Source organism: Ursus americanus, chromosome 8, assembly GCF_024610735.1.
Source record: "Ursus americanus isolate L20-20 chromosome 8, mUrsAme1.1.p, whole genome shotgun sequence".
Classification (NCBI taxonomy): Eukaryota; Metazoa; Chordata; class Mammalia; order Carnivora; family Ursidae; genus Ursus; species Ursus americanus.
In genome coordinates this window covers 30,404,753-30,432,610 of record NC_142134.1, presented here as the reverse complement: position 1 = coordinate 30,432,610, position 27,858 = coordinate 30,404,753, and the positions used below count along the sequence as shown (strand labels likewise).

Here is a 27,858-nt window from a genome sequence, read left to right as displayed (position 1 = left end):
CTCACAGGTAAAGAATTGGTCTTTTTAGAAAAGAAAGGGAAAGATAATCCTTACTTCCATTAAAATTCCATGTATATCTTCACATTTACTGGAGATTTCTGGCTACTGGTAGTTGACAAGAAGCCTAAGTACTTGTGCCCGGTATAGCGGTCACGATACAGTTCGCAAGAAGAGAAGGACAAGTGATAGGGTAAGGGAAAAGAGGAAATGGGGAGATGTACTGCATTTCTGTTAGATGGAGAAATCATCCCCGCTGCAAATAACATTCTGAGAAATGCGTGTTACCCCCAAATTATCTGCGGTTCAGTTGAGGAGTTGTAGTTTTTTCTGTTTTGTTTTGTTTTAATAATTTTTTATTATGTTATGTTAGTCACCACACAGTACATCCCTAGTTTTTGATGTAATGTTCCATGATTCATTACTTGCGTATAACAAACTGAGGGCTTCAGAGGGGAGGCAGGTGGGGGATTGGGATAGGCCAGTGATGGGTATTAATGGGTTGTAGTTTTGTCTCTTCTTTCAAATATGGATATTGTAAGTAAAATTGTAGGAAAGAATTTTTTAAAAAGATTTTATTTATTTATTTCAGAGAAAGAGAGAGAGAGCGAGCGCATGGCGGGGAGAGGATCAGAGGGAGAAGCAGACTCCCTGCTGAGGAGGGAGCCCAGTGCAGGACTCAATCCCAGAACCCTGGGATCATGACCTGAGCTGAAGGCAGACGCTCAACTGACTGAGCCACCCAGGTGTCCCAGAAAAGAATTTTTAAAAATTTTACAGCTACTTCAAAAGGGCAGGTATTAAATTATAATTGTTTACTTTTATTCCACCATGCCATCAATAATTCTAAGTTATCAAAATCAACTATTTCTCTAAAGTCATCCAGTATTACAATACAAATCTAGTACTATTATTATTAATTTTTAAACGAAGGGCAATCTTCAAATCAAAGACAAAAAATAATGTTTTGTATTCCAGGGCAGACAAAGTCAGAGGTGTCATATGAAATGAAATGAATGGTTTAAAACATGATTCCCGGCAGAGTAGAAATATTTGAATCTCCTGATTTTCCTAATTAGAAGGGAAGCTCTGTCTATAGCATGCTCTTTTCTACTTTGTAAAGTACCTTTAAAGAATATGCAATAATTACAACATACTAGACCCAAAATGATGTTAACTATTTTGAAAATGCTCAATATGATTGGTACTGAAAATAGAATTAATTATGTTCCTAAACCTCAAACATCATCCTAATTTGTTTTGCTGAAACAAATGAACAAAGTAAAGCACTAGGATTTTAGTAGTAGAAACTTCCACGTGTTTATCTTCTCTTTTAAAAGCATAAAGTGTTTTAAACCTTAATTCTAAATCATGTGGCAAACTCCTTGGGTGATTCTTTGATCTTTGACTTCATAAGCTGAGGAATGGACAAGAACCTGGAAGATAGGAGAGGAATCTGTTCGGATCACTGGCTAGGTTAATTCAGATGGGCCCTGTCAAGATTTCCAGCCAAACTATTAAAGAAAGCTATTCTCTCTTGTTCTTCTTTCCTGTCTTACCAAATTTCCAGCAACAAAACAGGCAACATTTTGAGACCAGGAGTATAGTAGTTGCCACACAGGCCAGCAGGAACCCAATCACATCCAAAGAGTGGTACTGGAACCAGGTGAGGTCATGGGAGGCTGGCCTGAGGTGTTTGGCTCCTTTGTGGCGCATGACAAACTCGATCCAGAAGACTGCCCGATCCAAGGGCTTCATAGGCTGATCGTGGTGGATTCTTGATAATGTCATGGCATTCTCCTTATAGCTAAATATTGAATACAAAGATAGCAATTTGAAAAATTCATTAAGAACTTGATATACCTAAAATTATGTTACATATTATTAAGAGCATATTACATAATTATATAATAAATTGTCATATATGACATCATCAAGTGTATATAGAATGCCTATGACAGTTTGTTTCCTCTTGAGGTTTTTCTAGATATGCTGGCCCTATCAGCTGGAATTTTTTACATGTTTGTAGTTTAAGTAATAATTGGAGGTAAGGGAGAAAAGGGATGCTAATTGGAAATAGCATACAAAAAGTTTAGAAATTGAGGGATGGGGGGGTTGCAGGGTGTCAGCTTCTGCTTTGTCTTCAGCTTGCCTTCTGTTCCCTCATCAGAAATAGGAATGTAGAATATGTAGGTTGAGAATACAGACTTTTGGTCTCATTTGCTAATAAGCATGGTATTAGTAACAGAGTAGTGACAGGAAGCAGTATTGAGGGGCAGGCCTATGATAAGGGACCCCATCTCCACCTACCCTGGTTTGTCTGAAGTCTTAGTGGGATTATACAAGCAAAATGAAGCTGTCTCCCTTTTCTTCTTGGGCAGTTATTCTCAGTTTTTTTGTTCCACTGTGTTGCTAAAATTTTTTTTTTTTTTAAGTGGACTCTAAAGCTGTTCTGGAACTGTTTTCATTCACGGATAACTGTCTAAATTGTTGATCTTTGCTGGGGACCCCAGGAGTCTGGGGTCTTCTATATTGCTGTCTGGATTTCTTAATTTAATCTATTTTCTTTCTCGTGTTTTAAGTTAAATAATGCCTATATAGGATTTTTTTTATTAAAAGTAACATGATCAAAATTTTATAAAATTATTTCTTTTTCTTCTCTATAAATTAGCGAAAGCAAATAGCTGGAGTAATATTTCTCTACTGCTAATTGGTTATAGCTGCATAAGGAGAGTTATCCTTTATTTTTATTTCTCTATTTTTTTTGTTATATTTCCTTAATTCTTTATAATGGTAATATCTGCAATTTTTAAGGAATAAACAATAATTATCATTAATAAAAAATAAAGATTTGTGTCTCTTCAACAAGAACTTATTTTCTTTAAATAAATTTAGTATTTCTTTGAGATGGTAATCAATTGCCTTTTATTAGTAGATGAATCAAAATGCCTACACAGAATTTGAGAAGTATAAAGCAATTGTATTTGATATTGGTTATGTGCTGGTGATGACTTAAAGTGTCAGTTTTAAAATTGAATGAAAGAATTTACTCCTTTTAAAATACTATATGCTTTTCAGGAAAGAATGTATTCTACACTCACAAAGGGTTGTTAATAACTTCGTTCAAAGCGTTAAGCAGATTGGAACTTGTCATTGTATGCAAGTCTACTTCAACTGCTGCCCCTTTGGCCTTTATACGAGCAATATTATCAGGCTGATCACCGAACATGGGAATTCCCACCATTGGGATTCCATGGTAAATAGCTTCATAGATCCCATTGGTTCCACAGTGAGTGATAAAAGCTCTGGTCTTGGGATGACCTAAGAGGAAAAAAATATATCATTATTTAAAGTTGTGAGAATTTCAGAAACAGAAAATCTTGACACCTATAAACCACTGGTTTAATTTGGCAGCATCTTCTATACAATTCTGTCCCATGAAGCTATATATAAATTCCTTTAAGCTCTAAAGAAGGCAGCAATTAGTTATTCCAGGCTAAGTAGCAATTTCTTATTCTAGCAATTAAGTCATTTCACAAACCTCTGAGAAGGTCCTTGTGGACTTTAAATGATGGAGAGTAGTTGCCAGGTGGACCAGTTGTTGGGGTGAGGAATTAATTAATAAAAAAGAATGGAGGGATTTAAGAAATGATGCTCTTGTGTGCATAAGGGAAGGGGTGATGGGATGTACAGGGTTTCAGTGGGAGAATGTTGATATAACAGGCCAGAAAGATAGATTAGGGTAAGTGCATGAAGCACTCTGTTTAATAAAATGAGATTTTGTATTTGGTTTTATAATAATATAAAGCCATTTATGATATTAGAGATGGTGAATAGGATTATCTATTTTTCTTTTTAAACAGCGGAAGAGAGAAGGGAGGTGGGAGAAAATTGATACAGAGAACCAGTAGACTGCTACAGTATTTTATGTGAGAGTTAGTAAAAGCCTGATCTTAAGGTATGTTGACTCTGAGTCTAAGGAGGCAGGGATTGTATCATAAATGGGAGAATTGTAAATTCCATGTTTAGATTGTAATCCAGAGCTTGGAAAAGATTGGCTCCATGACAAAACTCTAGTCAAATTCCTTTGAAATCTATTCTTGACTAGCCCCTGATTTGAGGGCTTCTGCATTTGTCTCCGCATTGCCCAATTTTAGCACAAATCCTACTAAGTCAGTTTAGCTAGACTCTCCCAAGCTTGGTATCTGAACACCCTTTATATCTGATTGGTTTCCTCATCCTTCACCATCCCCCACGTGGTATCTGATTACCCTGGTCTGTCTATAGCAAGAATGTGGTTAGATTGGTTTAGCCAGAATTCCCCCCTTGCCCTAATGTTTCCTCTTAGGATTTTTCTGTACAGTGACCCCCATTTTGCTCCTTGGTGATAAAATCCCCACTTTTTCTTCTCGTATTCAGAGTTGAGTCCAATATCTCTGCTTCACTGCAAAAGCCCACGTACTAGTATCTATATTTATCATAATGGTCTCGAATAAAGTGTGCCTCACAGTCCTTACCAAGTATCATGAAGAATTTTTTAACAAGCTCCAGAAGAAATACGAAGAAGATATTAAGAATTATGTTTTTCTTGTTTTTAATAGAAATTTGTTGGATTCATTTGTTATTGAATGATCATTCAGAGTATCCCTCATTCAGTTCTGTTTAGTTTTGCTTCTCTTTGGTCTTACCAAGAAGATCATTTTGGGGAATCCATTCATATAGCCGGGTATTGGGTCCTAATGTGTCTGGTTTCTTTCCTGTGTATTTCCACAGAACCTGTTAAGATAAATGCCTTTACTCTGTTAGAAGATTTTCAGAATCCCATCCTTTCAGAATGAGACACTTAGAATTAATCTAGTTCAATGCCTCCGTGTAACAGATGAGCAAACTAAGGCCTTAAGTGATTATGTAATGAGTATTTAAACCATTGGAACTACAACTGTGTTTTCAAATACTTGCAATAATCCTAATAGGTAGACTGTCATGGTCAGGGAAATTCTCACTTATTAGATGAAGAAACAAAAAAAGACAATCTGTATCTAGAACAATTACATATTGGTGTTACTAGAGAATTCTAGTTAAGGGAATTTTTTAAAATAAGGTTTTCAGAGGCAAAGGGGAAGGATGTTAAAGTCACTTTAGGAATTTGTAAGTGTTTTGAACGTTTGTTATAAACTTGGCAGTAATATAGAAGTAAGCATTGTCTTCTTTATTGTGATAGAATATATATAATGATACTTAGCATTTGAATGTATTGTGAGTATAGGATTCAGTGACATTAAATACATTCACAATATTGTATAACCATTATTACTATGTGTAACTCAAATGTGTCTGTCCATCATCCCCAACATAAACTCTGTATCATTAAACAATAACTCCCTATTCCTTCCACTTGGCCCTGGTAACCTCTATTCTACTTTCTGTCTCTATGAATTTGACAGCTCTAGGTTCCACATATAAGTGGAATCATACAGTATTTGTCTTTTCCTGATGTCTTATTTCACTTAGCATTATATCCTCAAGGTTCACTCATGTTGTAACATATCAGAATTTCCTTCCTTTTTAAGGCTGAATAATATTCCATTATGTGTATATACCACACTTTGTTTATCCATTTACTTGGTTATTGTGAATAATATTGCTATGACCATTGGTGTGCTAATATCTCTTTGAGTCCCTGATTTCAATTCTTTTGGATATATAGCCTGGGTCATATGAGAGTTTGATGTTTAACTTTTTGGGAAACCACAAACTATGTTTCATAGCCGCTATGTTATTTTGCACTCCTGCCAGCAATACACAAGAGTTCCAATTTCTACACATTCTCATCAACACTTATTTCCCATTTTTTCAATAAAAGCTATGCTAATGGATTTGAAGTGATATTTTATTGTGCTTTTGATTTGTATTTCCTTAATGATTAATGACTTGTATATCTTCTTCAGAAAATGTCTATTCAAGTCCTTTTCAATTTTTGAATTGGGTTTTTGTTTTTGAGTTGTTGGAGCTCTTTATGTATTGTGGATGTTAATCCCTTATCAGGTACATGATTTACAAGACTTTCTCCCAATCTCCATGTTGTGTTTTATTTTCTTGGCACTATCTTTTAATGCACAAAAGTTCTTAATTTGAGGAAGCCCACTTTATTTTTTGTTGTTGTTGTTGCCTATGCCTCTGGTCAGGAACCTTAAGGTCAGGAACACAACAGGGATGCTCACTCTCACCACTTTTGTTCAATATAGTACTAGAACTCCTAGCCTCAGCAATCAAATAATAAAAAGAAATAAAAGGCATTCAAATTGAAGAAGAAGTCAAAGAAGAAGTCAAGAAGAAGTCAAACTCTCTTTCTTCACAGATGACATGATACTTTATGTGGAAAACTCAAAACGCTCCACCCCAAAATTACTAGAACTCATACAGTGATTCAGAAATGTGGCAGGATACAAAATCAATGCACAGAAATGAGTTGCATTTCTATACACTAACAATGTGACTGAAGAAAGAGAAATTAAGGAGTCAATGCCATTTACAGTTGCACCAAAAACCATAAGATACCTAGGAATAAACCTAACCAAAGAGCTTGTAAGGGATCTATACTCTAGAAACTACAGAACACTTATGAAAGAAAATGAAGAAGACACAAAGAGATGGAAAAATATTCCATGCTTATGGATTGGAAGAATAATCATTATTAAAATGCCTATGCTGCCCAGAGCAATCTACACTTTCAATGCAATCCCTATCAAAATACCAACAATATTTTTCACAGAACTGGAACAAATAATCCTAAAATTGGTATGGATCCAGAAAAGATCCTGAATCACCAGTGGATTGTTGAAAAAGAAACCAAAGCTGGGGGCATCACAATGCCTGACTTTGACCTATATTAAAAAGCTGTGATCATCAAGACAGCTTGGTATTGGCACAAAAACAGACACACAGATCAATGCAACAGAATAGAGAACCCAGAAATGGACCCTCAACTCTATGATCAACTAAGCTTTGACAAAGCAGGAAAGAATATCCAATGGAAAAAAGGGAGTTTCTTCAATAAGTGGTGCTGGGAAAATTAGACAGCCACATGCAGAAGGATGAAACTGGACTATTCTCTTACACCATACACAAAGATAAACTCAAAATGGATGAAAGACCTAAATATGAGACAGGAATTCATCAAAATCCTAGAGGAGAACATATGCAGTAACCTCTTTGACATTGGCCACAATGACTTCTTTCAAGACATGTCTCTAAAAGCAAGGGAAACAAAAGCAAAAATGAACTTTTGGGACTTCATCAGGATAAAAAACTTCTGCACAGCAAAGGAAACAGTCGACAAAACTAAGAGGCAACCTAGGGAATGGGAGAAGATATTTGCAGATGACATTACAGATAAAGGGCTGGTATCCAAGGTCTATAAAGAACTTCTCAAATGCAACACCCAGAAAACAAATAATCCGGTCAATAAATGGGCAGAAGACATGAACAGACACTTCTCCAAAGAAGATGTACAAATGGCTAACAGACACGTGAAAAAATGTTCAAAATCACTAGCCATCAGGGAAATACAAATCAAAACCACAAAGAGATACCATCTTACACCAGTTGGAATGGCAAAAATTAACAAGACAGGAAATGAATGTTGGCAAGGATGTGGAAAAAAGGGAACCTTCTTACACTGTTGGTGGGAATGCAAGCTGGTGCAGCCACTCTGAAAAACAGTATGGAAGTTCCTAAAGACATTAAAAATAGAGCTACCCTACAATCCAGCAATTACACTATTAGGTATTTACCCCAAAGATACAGATGTAGTGAAAAGAAGGGGCACAGGCACCCCAATGTTCATAGCAGCAATATCCACAATAGCTAAATTGTGGAAGGAGTCGAGATGCCCTTCAACAGATGAATGGATAAAGAAGATGTGGTTCATATGTATAATGGAATATTACTCAACCATCAGAAAGGATGAATACCCACCATTTACATCAACATGGATGGAACTGGAGGGGATTATGCTAAGTGAAATAAGTCAAGCAGAGAAAGACAATTATTGTATGGTTTCACTCATATGTGGAACATAAGGAATAGTGCGGAAGACCACAGGGGAAGGAGGGAAAACTGAATGGGAAGAAATCAGAGAGGGAGACAAACCATGAAAGACTTTGAACTCCAGGAACCAAACTGAGGGTTACAGAAGGGAGGGGGGTAGGGATGATGTAACAAGTATTAAGGAGGGCACATGTGGTGATGAGCCCTGTGTGATATATGCAACTAATGAATCATTGAACATTACATCAAAAACTAATGATGCTGGCTAATTGAACATAATAAAAAAAATCCAATGTGAAGAAGTTTTCCTCCAATATTTTCTTCTACAGGTTTTATAGTTTTACATCTAAAGTTTAGGTTTCTGATCCATTTTGAGTTAATTTTTGTATATGGTGTAAGGTAAGGGTTTAACTTCATTCTTTTGCATATGGATATCAAGATTTTACCAGCACTAATTTGTCAAAAACACCGTCCCTTCCCCATTGGTCTTAAAACTTTGTTGGAAATCAATTGACCATATATGTGAGGGTTAACTTCTATTCTGTCTTCTATTTCTTTGGTTTATATGTCTGTTCTGCCAGTACCACACTGTTTAATTTACTGTAGCTTTACAGTAAATTTCAAATATCAAAACTGAAAAATGTGAGCCCTCTACCTTTATTCTTTTTTATTATTGTTTTGTCTATTTATGGTTCTTGAAGTTCCACATGAAGTTGAGGATTGGATTTTCATTTGTACAAAAAGCGTTGTTAGAATTTTGATAGGCATTTCATCGAATCTGTAGGTTGCTTTGGATCGTGTTGACAACTTAACCATGGTTAGTCTTTTATCCATGCACATGGTGTGGCTTTACATTTATTGAGGAATTCTCTAGTTTCATGAAGAAATGATATTTTGCTGTTTTCAGCATACAAATATTTCCACTCTTTGGTTAGAGTTATTCCTAGGTATTTGATTGATTTAGTTGCTCTTGGAATTGTTTTCTTAATTTTATGTTCAGATTGTTCAATGATGTGTACATAAACACAACTGATTTTTTGTGTATTGAGTCTGCAAATTTGTTCAGTTTGGTTATTATCTCTAGTAGCTTTTTGTGGATTCTTGGAGATTGTATATATAGGATAATGTCATCTGGAAAAAGGCATTGTTTTACTTCTTTTGCTCCAATTTGGATGCTTTTTAATTTCTTTTTCTTGTGTAATACCCCAGGCTATCACTTTTAGTATAATGCTAAATAGCAGCAGTGAAAGTGGGCATCCTTGTGTTTTTCCTGATCTGAGGGGGGAGACTTTCAGTTTCCACCATGGAGTATGACGTAAGCTTTGGGTTTTCCAGATTTTCTCTTTACCATATTGAGGAATTCCCCTCTATTCCTAGTTTTCTGAGACTTTTTATCATGAAAGAATGTTGGATTTTTGTCAAACTCCATTTTTGTGGAAGTTGTATAAGCTGATCGTGTGTGGTTTTTTTCCTTCATAAGTATTAATATGATGTATTGCATTGATTGATTTACTTATGTTGAACTACCCTGGCATTCCTGGGATAAATCCCATTTTATCATGGTGAAAACACCTTTCAATATTATAGTGGATTTGATTTGCAAATATTTAGTTGAGTATTTTTACATCTATATTTGTAAGGGATCTTGTCTGTAATTTTATTTTCTTGTAATGTCTTTATCTGGCTTTTGTATCAGTGTAAATCTGGCCTCACAGTCATTTAGGAAGTGTTCCCTCCTCTTCTCTTTTTTGGGAAAGAATTTGAAAAACATTAGTTTGTTTAATTCTTCCTTAACTGTTTGATAGTATTTACCAGTGAAGCTATCTGTCATTGAGAGCTGTTTGATTACTAATCAATCTCTTAATTTGGTATAGCTTTGTTGAACTATTCAGTTTCTATTTTAGTTAAAGTAAATTCTGTTTTTCAAGGAATTTATCCATTTCTCCTATGTTGTCTAATTTGTTGGCATACAATTGTTTCCAATATCCCCTTTAATCCTTTTTATCTCTGTAAAGTCATTAGTAATTCCCCCATGTTCATTTCTGATTTTAATTATTTGCATCTTGTTTTTTTTTTTTTTTCCCTCTTTCCCAGTCTGGTTAAAAGTTTGAGAAATTTGTTGATCTTTTCAAAAAACCAACTTTTGGTTCCCTTGGTTTTCTTTATTATTTTTCTATTCTGTTTTATTTTTGTTCTAATCTTCATTATTTCATTCCTTCTGGTAATTTGGATTTAGTTTGCCTTCCTTTTTTAGTTCTTTAAGATGTAAAATTAGGTTTTGACTTTAAATCTTTCTTCTTTTTCAGTGTAGGCATTTAAACTATAATGTAGGCTATAAACTTCCTTCTGAGCGCTGCTTTCATTGCACCTCCTAAGTTTTCGTGTGTTGTGTCTTTGTTCATTTTTGAGTATTTTCTAAGTACTCTTAAGATTTGTTTTTTGACCCATTGGGTGTAAATTACAGTAGCATAAAAAACTCTTCCTTTATAGCTCAGTCTCCCACTTTCTGTTACTGATGTCATAAATTACATATTTATACACTGTGTTTCTAATACTAGATAAGATTAATAATTGCTATTTCTGCATTTTTTAAATCTTTGAGAAAATTTTAAAAAGTGGAATTACAATCAAAATTGTAATAATACTAGCTTTTATAATTGCCTTTGTTTTTACCTTTGCTGCACATCTTTATTTTTTCATATTTTTGTGTTACTGTCTAGCAGCCTTTTATTTCTGCCAGAAAGATTTTTCATTTCTTGTAGGGGAGGTCTAGTGGTAATGATCTCCTTTGCTTTTGTTTACCCGGGAATGTCTTAATTTCTAACCTCATATTTGAAGGAAATGTTGCCTCATATGAAATACTCAGTTGGCCATTTTTTCTTTCAGCACTTTGAATATATCAACCCACTGCCTTTTGGCCTCCAAAGTTTCTGATGAGAAATTGGCTGGTCACCTTTCATGTGATGAGTTGCTTCTCTCTTGGTGCATTCAAGATTCTCTCGTTGTTTTTGGTTTTCAGCAGCTCGAGTATGTGTCTTGTTGTGGCTCTTTTTGAGTTTATTCTACTTTAAGTTCATTAAGCTTCTTGGATTTGTAGATATGTGTCTTTTATTAAATTTGGGACATTGTAAGCCATTATTTCTTCAAATATTCTTTTTGCCCATTTCTCCCTTTCAGGGACTCCTCAATGTATATGTTCATCCATTTGGTATCTACCCCACAAGTCCTTTAGGCTTTGTCCACTTTTCTTCTTTGTTTTTCTTTCTGTTCCTCTGACTTGATAATTTCAATTATTCTTCAAGTTTGTTGATTCTCCTACTTTCTCATACCTGATTTTGAAACCCTGATGTAAAATTTTTATTTCAGTTCAATTTTTACCTGCAGAATTTCTTTTTGGTTCATTCTTAAAATTTCTCTCTCTTTATTGATATTCTCATTTTGTTCCTACATCATTTTTTTCTCTTAATCAGTGTCTTCCTTTAATTATTTGAGCATCTTTAGGACAATTGTTTTAAAGTCTTATCTAGTAATTCCAAGATCAAGTCTTCTTCAATAATGATTTCTTTCAGTATATTTTGGTCCTTTGAATGGGAGATACTTTTATATATTTTTGTATGCTTTGTGATTTTTTTCATTGAGAGCTGGACATTTGATTTTTGTAATTGATAAAGTAACGCTGGAAATCAGATTCTCTCTCTTTTTTAGGATTTGAGGTTTGTTTGTTTGTTTTCATTGTTGAAGTGTGTCTCTTTGCCAGGAATCAGGCTGAGGTGAATGCTTTAGTACTTCTCAGGTCTTTTTTTTGACCCAGTGTCTTTCTCTGGACATGCATATTGCTCTTTAAATTCTATTGTATGTGAGGTTGTTTTTGAATGGGCTCATTCTTTAATGTCTGGCTCCCAAATAGAGAATAGAGGGGAGAAACAAAAAAACAAACAACAACAACAAAAAAAACAGTGCTGCTTTAGCTAATGGGAATTGAAAAAATGATGACCAACTTTTGTTCCTATACCTTAGTCAGTCAAAGACAGTACTTAATAAGAATGTAAAATCCTTTGGAGCTCAGGTAATGATCTCAGGGTCCTGTGATTGAGCCCTAGTTGGGGCTCCCTGCTCAGTGGGGAGTCTGCTCCTCCCCCCCACCTCTTCCCCTGCTTGTGCTCTCTCTGCCTCTCTCTCTCAAATAAATAAATAAAATCTTAAAAAAGTAAAATTCAGTATTCTTTTTGAAGATTTTTTTAGATTAAATAAATAATTTTTCAAAGAAATTTAGTTATGAATACAAGCATTGTCATAATCATTTGAAACTTAAAAGTACATATAATTGTCTATTTTAACTAAAGCAAGAAAGTAAAAAAAAATCCCTGATATTTTAAGCACATTACTAAGTTATAACCTAGAATTGTATTCATTTAAAAATCATATTTTGTTGGGAACATCATAGAGTGAACTGCATAAATTTTTGTTACCATATTACTAAAATTTTTAACTGTTTAAATAGAAGAATCATTATTTCGGAGTATTCCAGGAATCTAAGCTGTCAGTTCTAGGTTAAACCAGAGCCTGGTCCAAAACCATTAATTAAAAGGCTGTATGGTCCCAATCATGAAATAAGTCCATATTTTTTTAATATCTTTATCATGTTAGTTAGAACTTGTATGTGCACCTTAGGCTTAAACAAGAACATCAAAACAAGGTTAGATTACATAGAAACCTTAACTCTTAGGCACAGAGCTAACAGATCGCTTAAGATCAGTGAATGATTTATTTTAACCCATTATTATTATTTTTTTTTTAGAGGGAGGGAGAGGGAGGCATGGAATCTTAAGCAGGCTCCATGCCCAGTGTGAGCCTGACATAGAGCTTGATCTCACAACCCTGAGGTCATGACCTGAGCCCAAATCAAGAGTTGGATGTTTAACTGAGCAACTCAGGCACCCCTATTTTAGCTCATTATTTAAAAAAATAATATGGCAATTTGTGTTCCTGATAGTAATGCCAGGCTTAAAGCAAAATAATAATCAAATGTTTTTAGCCACTCTTTCTAACATTTAATACTTTTTTTCTCAAAGTTCAGTTAAATTGATACTAACAATACTGTTAGCCTTTCTTACATTTGTTAAGTACATTTTTTAAAAGATTTTATTTATTTATTTGAGATCGAGAGAGAGAGACAGCCAGTGAGAGAGGGAAACAAGCAGGGGGAATGGGAGAGGAAGAAGCAGACTCCCAGCAGAGCAGGGAGCCCAATTTGGGGCCAATCCCAGGCCCCTGGGACCATGCCCCAAGCCGAAGGCAGACGCTCAATGACCGGGTCACCCAGGCACCCCTGTTAAGTACATTTTTAAGGAGAACTTCATGAATTTTAAACTGGCTGCCCCTCAAAAAGAGATAAGATTATCTGACCTTCTGTGGAATCTGGGCAAGGGCTGATGCAATTATATTAGACTTTTCTTCTGTGAGGTTTTTGATCATTGACCCAAGAGTAAATACCACAATTCCATCTTTTCCAGAGCTTTGGACAAACTCTTCTAACTCCTGTAAAGAAAATAGTCTTTATAATATGAAAATTTAGAGTTATAAGAATTAGATAGCCACATACATTTCTCCGTTTGAATTATTAGAACAGTTCTATTCTTATATTAACCTTTTTAGAGTATGAACTATGACCTGAAATCACTGGTTATTAAGCAAATAAAAATAATTTAATTTGGTGGTTCCCTTGCAACATGCTTTAAACACTTTGAGCTCTATATGTGTGTGTGTCTGTGTTTACAAATTATTGACTACATGTTATCTCCTGCCATGTGTTGAGTTCTTTACATGCATCATTGCACTTAGATATATGACGATCTTAAGAAATATGTATACATTTGCACATGAGGAGACTGTATCAGAAAGGTTAAGTAATTTGTCCAAGGCCACACAGCAGTGGCTGGCAAAGCCAAATTTCTAAGTTAAGTCTATTGATTGTAAAGCCAATTACCATACTGAGTACTCTCTACTGCCTTTAACACCCCTTCCACAATGACCCACATGAAGACCATTTGATTACTGCTTTAAGTTAAATTGTTCTGGTGCTTCCCTTTATATTTCATGTTGGACACTAAGAAGATTATTATTATGATTATAAACTTTTATGCTGAATCACAGTCAGAATAATGACATACTAAGGTATATTTATTTTTTCCCCTGTTCTCTAAATTTAAATTTTCTTTTGGTTACATTTGTACTTTATAAACTTCCAAAATCTCATTTAGGAATAAGGTAGCCCTATAACTTACTGACCAGATAAGTAATGCAGAAATACCTGTAATACATACTCTAGGGTTGATGTTAATATTATGGAAATATATGGCTTTGCATTCAAAATAAAAATAGCATATTTAATCATATTGAAGTCAAAAGAAATTTTTTTATCTGATATTTAAGTACTAAACAAACTAAGGCAATCAAGTAAAACAAGGAAAAAAATGTGTGATGATTGAAAGGGGGAAGACAGGGCAGAGATTTATTTTAAAGAATTGGCTTACATCATTGTGGTGGCTGGCAAGTCCAAAATCTGCAGAGTAGACAATCAGTCTGGAGACCCAGAAAAGAACCAGTACTGTGTACAGTACACGTTTGAAGGCTGTCTGCTGGCAGAATTCTCTTTTGCTTAGGAATGGTCAGTCTTTTGTTCTGTTCAAGCCTTCAAGTAATTGGATGAGGCTCACCAACATAACAGAGGGCAATTTTCTTTACTCAAAATATTGGCAAATATTTAAAAATGTATATAGAGGAATACCTTTCATAAATAATTAATGAACTCTGAGAAAGAAAGGGAAATACTTGGGACTTCTTCAATCAGATAATAGTATGTAATACAAAATGATTGCTACTGACCTCCTAATAGATAAAGTGAACAACGGAACAAAGCAGTAAAGCCAGGAAGAGAACCATGAACATACAAAAGCCTGCTTTGTGATAAAGGTGATATCAGAAGTTAGTGAGACAATCAATGAGAAAAAAAAATCACACTGAGTGGATTGTTTATTAGAAGTGGTATAATGATATATTCACTATTGAGACAAAAAGGGGAAGTGAATCTTTATATCATACCATATATTAATATAACATAGTGGTATTATAATAGAATCTATTCAAGCCTTCAACTAATTGGACAAGGCTCACCCACATAGTAGAGGACAATTTGTTTTACTCAAATCCACCTATTTAAATGTTATTAAATTAATTAATTATTTAATATGGTAAGCATTTTCATAACATTTCATTGTTTGGATGAATTTGAATGAATTGAATAATTCATGTGTTTAATTTTGGTATTGAATATTTTGGTAATATCTCTAAGTATCAAAAGCAGATTAAGGACACAAAATCCACATGTTACATACAAATAGAAGAGCCAATGTAATGTACAAAGTAACCCATAATGAGGGTGAAAAAGAAAGTAGTCATGAGGTTTGAGACTCCAATAGAAAGGAACATAATCGGAAAACCTGGTTTTTGTTTTTGTTTTTTTAATAATATTTATTTTGTTATGTTAGTCACCATACAGCACATCCCCAGTTCTTGATGCAATGTTTCATGTTTCATTACTTGCATATAACACCCAGTGCACCATGCAATATGTGCCCTCCTTACTACCCATCACCGGCCTATCCCAATCCCCCACCCCCCTTCCCTCTGAAGCCCTCAGTTTGTAATTCGAATCTTTCCACAAATAATAAGCACATTTATGTGCTGTTTTTGAGTTAGCGTTTGTACACTTTTGTAGTGTCCCCGGGGTCCTACTGTGCTCTGGTGGGGGAGATAGAGGAAATAAAATTTCATTGGAAAGATACACATTGTCGGTAAAATAAATAAGTATATAAATACACACAAGCATAAATTATGTGTACACATATGTGCAGGAGTTATTGGATCAAAAATAAGGCAATAGGAGGGTTCTGAATGTGATTGAATTATTAAGATATAGTAAATACACCTATAAGTGTCACACTATCACAACAGTTGATTTCTTTGCCTTTAGAACTGAATCTTTACAGCGTGCAGATCTTCATTCAAAAAGTATGAAATAAAATAAGAAGGCTCGCATTATTTGAGTGCTTACTTTCTGAGCAGAAGCAATAGCTTAGAATAATATAGAATAGATTTCCAGTATTATTTAAGTTGTCACAATATTAATGTAGTCATATAATGGGATAAAGTAAAACTTCCTGTTACGTGATTTAAAAATTCCCAAATAATTCTCAGTCTCTTCAGTGAGTATTGCATACACTTTCTGGTCTTACCTGAAATTTGGGTTTTGCCCTATAATCCTTTAAGTATATTCTACTCATTCTGCCATACCTGTATCAGTCAGGATCCAGGTATAGGCTTGATCTATTTTCTTCTCTCTTCTGGCTACATTTCCAACCATTTCCTTTTCTATGCTTTAAAAAAGTATCCTCATCTTTGTGTTTTTAATCTGTACTATCAATGACCCTTGCTCCCTAATGCCAACTGTCCAGCTTTTAGGAACAACTCCTGTTCACAGAGGCATCTGGCTCATAGTCTTATTCTCCACCCAAGTTCTGCTTTTACTCTGGGTAGCTTAATGTTCCTGATAAGCAGCCAATACACAATCATGTCTTTTTATTACATGGCATCCTCAATTAAAAACCACTGCTTATGGAAAAGGTAGAACTATGGAGGCAGTAAAAAAAATCAATCTCCAGAGATTTAGGGACAGGGAGGGATGAGTCAGTGGAGGGGCAGGAGATTTTTAGGACAGTGAAACTATTTTGTGTGATACCATAAGAGTGGATACATGACATTATACATTTATCAAAACCTATAGAATATATAACAGAAAGAGTTAACTTTAAGCTATGGAAATTGGTTGATATTCATGTGTAAATGTTGGTTCATTGATTGTAACAAATGTGCCACACTGGTGTGGGGTATTTGTGGTGGGGAAAGCTGTGTGTGAGAGAGGGGCAGGTGAAGGGTGGGAACTCTGATTTCTGCTCAATTTTTCTGTGAATGTAAATTGGCTCTAAAAATAATCTATTAATTAAAAAAACACAAACACAGCATAGGCTGGTCTGCTGAGATTAAGACACTGTATTTAATAGTTGCTTACCTAACAATGCATTCATACCTCAAATTTAGCATGCCAAAATATTATTTTGTCTCACAACTGCTCCCCTTTAGTTCTTCACCTTGGTAAATGCCAATATTCTCTACTAAATTGCCAGTAAGAAGCAAATAAAGACATATACAAAGAAATAAAAAGCCAAGGGTTCATTCTTGAGCTCTCTCCCTTAATCTCCACCTCCAGGTAACCACCAAATCTTATTGACTTTCTTTGTATGTACTTTTCAAATCTCTCCACTTCTATACAAAAATTACTATCATATTGTACTTTGGATCTCTGTAATCTCTTGCAAGAACTATTGCAACTGTATCTCAGCTCATTTCCCTGTGTTAAATCTTGCTCCATACCAAACCTTCAATAGCCAAAATTTATGAAAAGGTAAGCCATATCACATTACTGTTTAAAAACTATACATCAATCCTTCATTGGTCTTAAATTTGAAATAAAAAATACTTAGTATTGCCCATTTGTTTTTTTAATAAATTATCTCCCAATTATCTTTTCAGTCTAATTTCTCTTCTCTGTTCAAACCAAACAGTTCATCATTGCTGAACTTCTGCCAGGTTTTTTGGATGGGCCATCATTTCTCTATCTGATATATTCTCAAAGTATTATAATTTCCCTCCTATTATCCATTTCTAAGACTAGGTTATGCTAAATAACATGCAACTCCAAAACCTCAGTGGCTTAAAACAACAGTTTATTTCTTTCTCATGCTGTATCTTCATCCATTGAGCTAACAATCTAGAATTCAGGTTGATATATTAGCTACTAGCTGGAACACAGCCCATTGACATGACAAGGAAAAAGAGAACTCTGGAGTAAATGGATCTGACAATTAAATATTGGGCCTGGAAAGGATACATGCCGCTTTAGCTCAGACTCCTTGGGCAGAGAGTGCTCCGTGGTTCCACTGAACTCAGGGCCTAGGAATCTCATTCTTATATGTGTGGCAATGTCAGTAATGGTTGCCGTGATAATGTTATAAGATACCTATGGTAGTGTAATTAGTAGTCTAAGAAAATATTGTCCATTAATTGTTGTGTCCATGTTTTCAGTTAAGGGATCAAATATTATAAATAATTCCAGGAGATAAAAACTTAAACAAGAAAAAAATAAGCATACTTAATTACCTTAGGTAGGGGCTTTGCAGGTTTGCAGTGCAGTCCTCCAACAAATTCAAAATTAGGCAGATAAGGGTAAGGAAATTCAAAATCCCAGTAAGTTCGAATCAACCACATTTCAGCTTTCCCCATAATCTCACATAGTGTGGTAGGTTTTCCTGAATAAAAATGAAGGATGATAGAGGAAAAATAAACTGGTATGTTAAATGGGAAATGCTTGACTATCTGCTTTTCTAAGAAAAATCTTTAAGGAACAAATATTGTACCTATGTATACTATACAAAATCGATCCACCGTCTTCCAGCCAGAGTACGTAATAGTGAGATTATAAATAACCAAGCAAACAAGGATTTAGGTCTACAGCAAGGCCAAAAGCCTGCTGCTTTCCTCTCTGCCAGCAGAGTCCATCTGTTTGAGCTAAGCCTGAGTTCTACTTCAGGCTCAGAATGAGTAAATACTCTCAGCAAAGAACAAGAAACAAGCAGTGACTCTTACCTCCTTATACTAGTGTCTCTTCCTCTTCTGGAATTACAATTTATCTTATTCTTGTTGCTCCAAAAGCCTTTTGATAGCTTTAAAAAATGACCTTTTTAACCTATCCATCTTTTTCTAGTGTTTTTGTGTGCTGCCACAGCAAATCACATCCAACCAGGAATGGAAATCCTTCAATAAATTTTTGAAAGTGACTATCTCCTTTGCTATACAAAACCAAAGTTCCTGTTTCCCAAGACTTTGTCCTCTTTGGTGGCAAAATACTAGCTATTCTGACATATTTAGTTGACACACAGTACACAAGGAGTACCTTTTGACTAATGTGGTAACCAATTGAACATTAACAGAATAAAAACTCAGATTAGTGACTCTGAATTAAATAATTTTCCTTCTTTAGTAACTAGAGCTTTGTTTCTGAATTCCAATTACTGTGCAACAAGGAAACTTAACCAGGGGTTTGGTATCCTTTTAAAATATACATTCGGTATTGCTGATATGAGGAAATTGTAGCTGTATAGTTTCCCACCATATGGCTTTTTGAATGTTCTTGATATTTTAAGTATACTAAAGTTTTGATCAGAAAATATGAGGGATTTTTAACCAACCAGGACAATCTCTCTGTGTAAGAGATCAAAACAAATCTCAGTAATTTATGGTTTTTATTCTGATAATGATAATGGTGTTAAAAATTCAGTTTCATACTCGGTACATATCTCATTTTAGTGACTTATTGGTGTCAGCCGTTGGTGTAATCTTGTTCTCTTTGTGTGTTGCTTCACTCCCCCATTCTTTTTATAACGGTTTTATTAAGATGTAATTTATATGCCATACAATTCTTCCTTTTAAAATACACAATTCAGTTCTTAACCTATCCATAAAGTTATGCAACCATTACCACTATTTAATTTTAGAACATTTTTTTTTCTTGATTTTATTTATTTATTTGACAGAGAGAGAGAGCGTGTGCAAACACAAGCAGGGGGAGCAGCGGGAAGAGGGAGAGGGAGAAGCAGACTCCCCACTGACCAGGGAGCCAGATGTGGGGTTCAATCCCAGGCCCCTGGGATCATGACCTGAACCAAAGGCAGACACTTAACCGACTGAGCCACCCAGGTGTCCCAAATTTTAGAACATTTTCGTAACCCCCTCTAAAAAATGCCATATCCATTGGCAGTCATTCTCTACTTTCCCCTCTTCGCAGCCTCTGACAACCATTAATCTACTTTCTGTCTCTATTTGCCTGTTCCAGAATAATCTTACTCCATTTCATATAAATAAATCATACACTCTGGTGTTTTGTGCTTCCTTCTTTGACTTAGAATAATGTTTTCAAGGTTCATCCATGTTGTAGTATATATCAGTTCCTCTTTACCTTTTATTACTAAATGAGATTTCCTTATAGAATGTACTTCATTTTCTTTATCCATTCATCAGTTGATGATCATTTGGGTTGTTTTCGTTTTTGGCTGCTATGCATAATGCTGCTATGAGCATTCATGTATATGTTTGTGTAGGCATATGTTTTCATTTGTCTTGTATACATAGCTAAGAGTAGAATTGCTGGGTCACACTGGTTGATTCACTCTTTTTCATAAAAGATAATACCTTTTTGCTGTTGAATCTCCATTCCTTAGATAGTAATTTAGGGTGCTTAATGCAACTTACTGAAATGAAGACAATACAGTACAAGGGAAGTAAAAAATATAATTGATTTGAGTAAAGAGATTTTTAGAAAACATTGTCTCAAATTTGGAAATCAGAAGAGACCACAGCGTGCCCTTTTGATGTCATACTGGGACATGGTTAAACAATGAATGATTAAAGAATTATTTAAATCTTTAGGAGAACGTGCTTATGTTATACTTTGTTATTTATTATTGATTTACCATTTACTTTTGTGTTCAGACACAGTTAGGTTAAATTAGCTTGCATATTTCTGTCTGATAGAAAATATCATCCCCCAAATTATGATTTTATTGCCCTATAGGACATTAACTATTTTTGTGTCTGAACTTAGTAGTAGTATCCCAACGTATCTTTTTTCCCCAATTGTTTATAAATAGTTCCTCAAAATATTTCTGAACCAGACTTGCTATCTTAACTGATTTCTTCCTCCCTGATTTGAATATATATATATATATATATATATATATATATATATATATTCATTTAATGTGGGTTCTCTCTCTATTTATTCATTTATATATATTCATTTAATGATTGTATAAGAGTTATGAGTTATATTTTTTAAATCCAAAAAATATTTGAAATACATTATATGATGAAGATCCTAAATTCTAACCAAATGACAGTCCATAGCTAATAAAATTTTTAAATTTATAAGAGTCAAAGAAATGTTTTCCATTTATCAAGCTTCACATTCTTTGTCGGATTATTTTATTTTTAATTTTTTAATTTTTTAAAAGATTTTATTTATTTATTCGACAAAGCGAGAGAGCACAAGCAGGGGGAAACGGCAGGCAGAGGGGGAGGGAGAAGCAGGCCCCCTACTGAGCTGGGAGCCCATAGGGCTCCAACCCAAGACCCTGGGATTGTGCCCTGAGAGGAAGGCAGACAGACACTTAACTGGCTGAGCTGGACCTCACCAAAAAAATGAGATAAAAAAAATGACTATCACAATGCTGACATCGTGATTTTTTTGTGAATTGTCAGTCTAACCTAAATCTCTTAACTTAAATACTAGTAGAATTACTAAGACATTTTAGTTAGGTTGTTAAATTCAGGAGCAAGATAAAAAAAACACCAATAGATTTCCTTTATCCTTGTAACAACTATAAAAAAGAAATATGAATGGTAATTACACAGTAAAAAAAATAATCCTAGAAATAAATATGTTAAGAGTTTTAGCAAAGAATGATATTACTAATTGATATAAAAAGAGATCTGAACAAAAATTCCTCTGATTTGAAAACTGTAGATGTTCAAGAGGTCAGTTTTCCATTGATTGATCTCTAAACTCAATGTAAGCCTAACTCAGTATTCATATAGAATGCTTCATAAACTCTCTATAAATTCATTTGAGAGGAAAAATGCAGAAGATTATCTATGAACACTTTATAAAATAACAAACAAGGCAGAAATTTATACTCTGATGTGTTGTTTTATTCTGGCATTGAGAAGAATGAAGTAATAGAAAGAAGCCTAAATAGAGTGAGTACAGTTAGGAAGTATTGCTTCAGTTAAAATAATGGCAGTGGGATAAAAAAGGAGCAGAGAGATATATAAGATAAGATTCTGGAGAGAGAATCAGGAGGGCTAGAGCTGATTAAATTTGGAACATGAAGGAGAAGGAAAAGTCTAGGACTTTTCAAGTTCCCAATTTGGGTACATAAATAGACATATTCATGCTATGCTTTAGTTTAGATGAACTAGAAGTTGAGAGTACTGCTCAGCCATAGGAAGGAGGAAGTTGGAGTCCTCATGCCTGTAAATCAGCAGGCAAAAAGAAAGAGAACTGTGCTGGCTGGGTGATTGATCCTGACTATCAAAAGGAAATTGGATTACTACTCCACAATGGAGGTAAGGAAGAGTATGTCTGGAATACAGAGTTTGATATCTTTATCTAAGGATGGAAGTAAGTTGTGAAAAGGAATGGTATCCATAATTTGCTTTATAATTTTTCAGCATAGACAATGATGTACATGTGTACGATTGTACACTAGCTTTACTCACATGCCTGAGGAAATTAACATTTGATCCAATTAAATTATGATTATATACTCCGGAAGAGCTAATGAAGGCACTTCAGCTTAATATATATATATATAAAGCTATATTAGAGGGGTGCCTGGGTGACTCAGGTGGTTAAGTGTTAGACAATTGACTTCGGCTCAGGTTATGATCTCAGGGTCCTGGGACCGAGATCCACACTCAGATGGAGTCTGCTTGAGATTCTCTCCCTCTCCCTCTATTCCCTCCCCCAACTTGCACTCACTCTCTCTCTCTCTCTAAAACAAATCTTTAAAAAAAAAAGCTACACTGGAGTATTAGTTACTTTGCAAAGGAAGATTAGAAATATTTTCATTGGTGAGATTAAAAATTGATATTTGTGGGTTAGCTGAAAACATCATTCAGCATTTCTGCTCTTGCATAAACAGATAAATAAATAGTATCTAGGGAATCCAGAGTCAAAATACACTTTGGGGTGGGACTCTCAGGCAGAACTCTGATTCTGTTTTGTGTCTAAGGAATTAACAGAAGAGTCTGGTGCCTAATTACCTCTAGAAAGCTAGCTGAAGGCTGTCTCTAGTGGCATTTAGTGATCAAGTGAATTGATCAAGGAATACTCCACAATATGTGTTAGAGTGATTAGGCAGACAAAAAGCTAAGATTTTATTGATTTTACTACTCACCTACTTGCTATAAATTTATGAAAATATAGCAGAATTCTGTCTGTGATGCTTTTGTTGTAACGTATTAACTGATCATGAGGTAATGGGGGAAAGGAACTACGGCCTTCCTCTACCTCTATTCACTGGCGGCCATAGATACTCAGTAAAACATCACAGTGTGAACCACAAAAGTGTTTGGGGTCAGTTTACAATAAGTGGGAGAACATTTTTCCCACTGGCTCTTCTATAGATTCTTCAACTTTTTGTTCTAGATTTAAGATCAGAAAGTTTTGTTTGGGGGCGCCTGGGTGGCACAGCGGTTAAGCGCCTGCCTTCGGCTCAGGGCGTGATCCCGGCGTTCTGGGATCGAGTCCCACATCAGGCTCCTCCGTTATGAGCCTGCTTCTTCCTCTCCCACTCCCCCTGCTTGTGTTCCCTCTCTCGCTGGCTGTCTCTATCTCTGTCAAATAAATAAAAATAAAATCTTTAAAAAAAAAAAAAAGAAAGAAAGTTTTGTTTGAATATATGGTTACTTAATGTTCCAGACTGTGGCTATGGGAACATGTATATGTATATTTATAAATACACACCTGTAACATAAATATATTTGCCTAAACACATAAGCATATTCATATATGTGAGGGTATGTATATATGAAGAAAGAGAGAAAGGAAATTTCCTTCAGATCAGTTTATTATTCATATTTATATGGCCAGTGCCTGGGACACTGCTTAGAATGTGGTAGGCGTTCATAAAATGTGTGTTTAAAAAGATTATTTAAGACATAGCTAATTTTATTAAAATCATTACTTGAATTCAATACTATCTTTCTTGATTAAAAATACACTTTAACCTGATATGAGTTGAAAGACAGTTATTTTTACAGAAATGAGATGGGATTCATTTTTTTCTCAATGATGACATGGTATCGTTTTAAGGAAACATTTACTTTTTATAATTACCAAATAATTTTAACTTGTAGATCAACACTGAATGTGAATTTCTCTTATTATTGAGACCCCATTTCTCTTTGTCAGTGAAACCTACAACTACCATCTAAAAGCAAAGTGGAACTGTTTATGTATAATGTGAAAATGTCTCCCCTCACAAGAAAATGTAATTCAAGGGCAGTACTGGATCATTTTAAAATTTTAGTGTAAGGTACTAATATTCTAAATCTTCAGGGTCATAAAAAAAAAAAAACTTCATAGGGAGGGTAGTGATTTTCTTGTTGTTGTTAAGATGCCAGTAGTAATACCCAGGGACAAAGTTGTTGAGAAGAATGATTTTGTTTTTTAAAAGCATTTTTAAAAGGTTTAAAATGCTTTAAAGAGAAAGACAAGAATGTAAGAAATCCAAGATATACCGACTTCTAAGTCGACAGATGAGGCAAGCATAAAATAATAATGAGGATACTTTCTATTTTTATAGCTTTTTGCAATGTAAAACAAGACAAGCAATAACAATAAAAATTCCAATCTTTGGGAAAAAGAATTATAAAGGAAATTCCCATTGAACTTATCTATAGTATGGGAATGTAGAGAAAAGAAGGGGTAAAAGAAATTGCTGAAATAAGAAAGAAACAGTGATCTCTAACACAATTTTGAATAGAACAACAAAAACAAAGCAATGAGATTTAAAAATCTGGAAACATGGTCCTTTAGGGAAAAATCTTTCATATTTTACCATTTGGGAGATAAAAGCAGATGAAACTAAGATATATTTATTTTCTAGTTTTGTGCTCATCACATGCTAAGCCCTACAACTAACAATACAGCCTACATTGGATGCAAACAGAAAGCCTGAGAAAAAGCGAGTTAGTCAGAAAGAAACAGGGTGTATTAAAGCAGAACTAAACAAGAGAGAAATAGCCCAGGATTATGGATATTAAGCACACTGTTCAGATTAAGCACACATGGTTTTAGAGATACTCCAAAAAAATTAGTAGCAGCAATCAGGATATATGTGTAAATATAGAGAATATTCTTTTTTTCCTATAATTTGTAAGTACTCAATCATCAAACACAAAACAAAAAAGGAATTTTTTTTTCACTTAAAACTGTTTAACCACAGAAGCTTAGGTCCTCACTTAAAAATACCTTTTTAAAGTTTTTATATAGTCAGATAAATACTTACATTTTACATATGAAGTAAGAATCCTATTACATGCAAATTTCTCTTACCTAAAATTTTGCTGTAATATTCATCCCATTCTGGAAATAGAAAATATAAAAACATAATATCACTCATTATGTAGAGTAACCAATTCTCCAGCCTCTGTACAAAAGTCATGCTGTCTGTCAGTCCGGATGTGCTGCCAGGAACATATGAAGAAGGGGTGGGAAGTTGAGCACACAGTCTCTCAATGACACTCCCATGAGAAAACCGAAAAGAATATATAAATGGAATATTGAGGAGCTCAGCCAACAACTCCCCACAAAAGCTTAAGGGATCAGCAAGACAGATATCAAACTTAGCTGCCTGTAGCCTGCTGAGTAACTCCTTATTTGTGATAGCACTGTCACATATTCTTTTGGCTACCCTGAAAAATCTCTTGCCCATTTCTCTCAGTTTTGCTCGTCTGTCCCACCATGAAAGTTTTGGCATTTCAAAAGAAGCTATGTAGAGAATGGTATCCAGCTCTTCCTTGAGAGTTTCTTTAGTTACTGGAAGTTGAAGGTTCTCCACATTAAAGGGAATCTTGGTAAGATCAAATAGATGATTCGGTGAAGGTACCAGGATAGTTATCTCATGCCCATGACGCTGGAGTTGATCCAGAATAACTTTTAGATTAATCCAGTGACTAGAATCCGAGGGCCACACAAGTATTTTCCCAGTCTTCCCAGAGTCTAAGAAACACAGATGCAGCGTGAAAAGAACATAGAAACCTTTCATAGTCCTCATGATCAACTCTTGCTCTAACCTGACCTGGGCTTAAACTAAGTTCACAATCCCACAGATCTCTTCCTTGACACTCTCAATTTATAGAGTAGGCTGAGCTGAACTTTGAAGTACATAGTTTATTTATTGGTTAAAATCAAACGCAGCTGCTCTGATAAAAAAAAAAAATCAATAACTCAACTAATGAGTTAGGAAGAAAATATTCAGAATGGGAGTTTTAAAACTTCTTTTAGAGGATATGAAAATAAAAAGGCTTAAACACAAATTGAGAACAATTTCTAAATGATGTTAAGAAAATCCATCACCATCTGATGCATATTCAATTAAGACTGGATTTTTTGGATAATTTTTTCTTTGGTTTTATTCGATGTTCATTTGAACAGTACAGTCTCTCTAGTATTTCACTCACTGACAACTCTGTTAGGAATTTCTGAGAGGAAAAAGGTTACCACCTCCTGCCAGAAAATGAATATGTGCAAGAGGCATTAGGGCAGGGAGAAGATTTAAATCCAAGTATTCTAATGCTAAATTCAGTGCCCTTTCTGCTAAGTCATGTTTATCTTTAAGAGAAAAAGAATACTTTTTTTCTTTTGCTTTTACTGCACATATGAATTCAAGTTCTGATCCTAGATCAGATTCATGTTACACTGAAAAGAGATAGAATAGAAAAGATAAAAAAGATAAAAAGATAAAAGTTAACTTGATAATCTTATTCTTCCTTCCAGCACATCGAATTCTAATTTCTTTGCTTTCTTGTATAAGAGACTTTTTATAATGTAAAATTCCTTTTTTTTTTTTGCTTAGATCCCCACACCTGGAAGTCACTACCCCATGTAGAAATGGATCCAATGATATTTAGGACAATGACTTTGTCTATAATCCTTTTGCTTAAAAAGTTGATTTTTTCCAAGTAATTAATCTACAGGAAATATATCATAATAACATTATCATTTTCAATATCATAAGAATTTGACTAAAAAAATGATTGAGCAATTATTCAATTGATCACCATATTTATAAATTCTACTCCCAAGTTGTATATTGATCTGTTCTTCTCTGTCAGTCTTTATTAGGACTTTAATCCTAGCCATTTTCATATACAAGTTGGATTTACTGCAATAGCCTTCTAATATCCCTACTTTCATTTTCACACTGCTGTAACCCACTTTCTACACAGAGACATTCCTGATTTTCAGAAAGTCTATTTCAGAGAATGTCAGTATTTAGTAAAATACTTTAATAACTTTCTATTTTATATATGTTAAAATCTATATTCTCTGAAATGGCCCCCAAAATATTCTGACTAGTATTCTAATCTTGTTACTCTACTTTCTTCCTCCATTCATATCAACTTTCTTTGAGCTTTTTTTTTTCTTCAAATCTTCACTTAATTTCTAGTTAGTTAACATACTGGGTGGTATTGATTTCAGGAGTGGAATTCAGTGATTCATCACTTACATACAACACCCAGTGCTCATCCTAACAAGTGCCTTCCTTAATAGTGCCCTTCACCCATCTAGCTCATCCCCAACCTGCCTCCCTCCATCAGCTCTTAGTTTGTTTTCCATAGTTAAGAGTCTCTTGTGGTTTATTTCCCTTTCTCCATTTTTTCCCTCCTATATGTTCATCTGTTTTCTTAATTCCACATACAAGTGAAATCACATGGTGTTTGTCTTTCTCTGACTGATTTATTTCACTTAGCATAATACATTCTAGCTCCGGCCATGCCGTTGTAAATGGCAAGATTTTATTCTTTTGGATGGCCAAGTAATATTCCATTCACATCCACTTCTTCTTTATC

The 27,858-nt window shown here is 34.6% G+C and overlaps 1 protein-coding gene across 3 annotated transcripts; it reads right to left on the bottom strand.

Moving 5' to 3' along the window:
* Positions 1-554: 554 nt before the first annotated feature.
* Positions 555-26,100, bottom strand: LOC123786693 (UDP-glucuronosyltransferase 2C1-like). 3 transcript variants are annotated; one of them, XM_045789012.2, is made up of 6 exons: positions 25,340-26,100; positions 18,322-18,470; positions 13,453-13,584; positions 4,686-4,773; positions 3,099-3,318; positions 555-1,804 (listed from the first exon to the last, which is right to left on the bottom strand). In XM_045789012.2, exons 1-6 carry the CDS (start codon positions 26,058-26,060, stop codon positions 1,525-1,527), a joined length of 1,590 nt encoding a protein of 529 aa, XP_045644968.1. In that variant the 5' UTR covers positions 26,061-26,100; the 3' UTR covers positions 555-1,524. The 3 variants fall into 3 exon arrangements, with proteins under 3 accessions (XP_045644968.1, XP_087720230.1, XP_087720229.1); XM_087864104.1 differs by lacking the exon at positions 25,340-26,100 and adding an exon at positions 18,808-18,983; XM_087864103.1 differs by lacking the exon at positions 13,453-13,584.
* Positions 26,101-27,858: the final 1,758 nt, after the last annotated feature.

What these genes read in the sequence shown, in the direction of transcription:
- LOC123786693 (XM_045789012.2), bottom strand. Translation starts at nt 26,060, where the DNA reads ATGAGGACTATGAAAGGTTTCTATGTTCTTTTCACGCTGCATCTGTGT. An exon ending in TTGCCCAGATTCCACAGAAG is followed by an intron (nt 4,774 to 13,452) that starts GTCAGATAATCT and finishes TTATCTTAACAG; the next exon opens with GTTCTGTGGAAATACACAGG. An exon ending in TCCCCAAAATGATCTTCTTG is followed by an intron (nt 3,319 to 4,685) that starts GTAAGACCAAAG and finishes TTTTCCTCTTAG; the next exon opens with GTCATCCCAAGACCAGAGCT.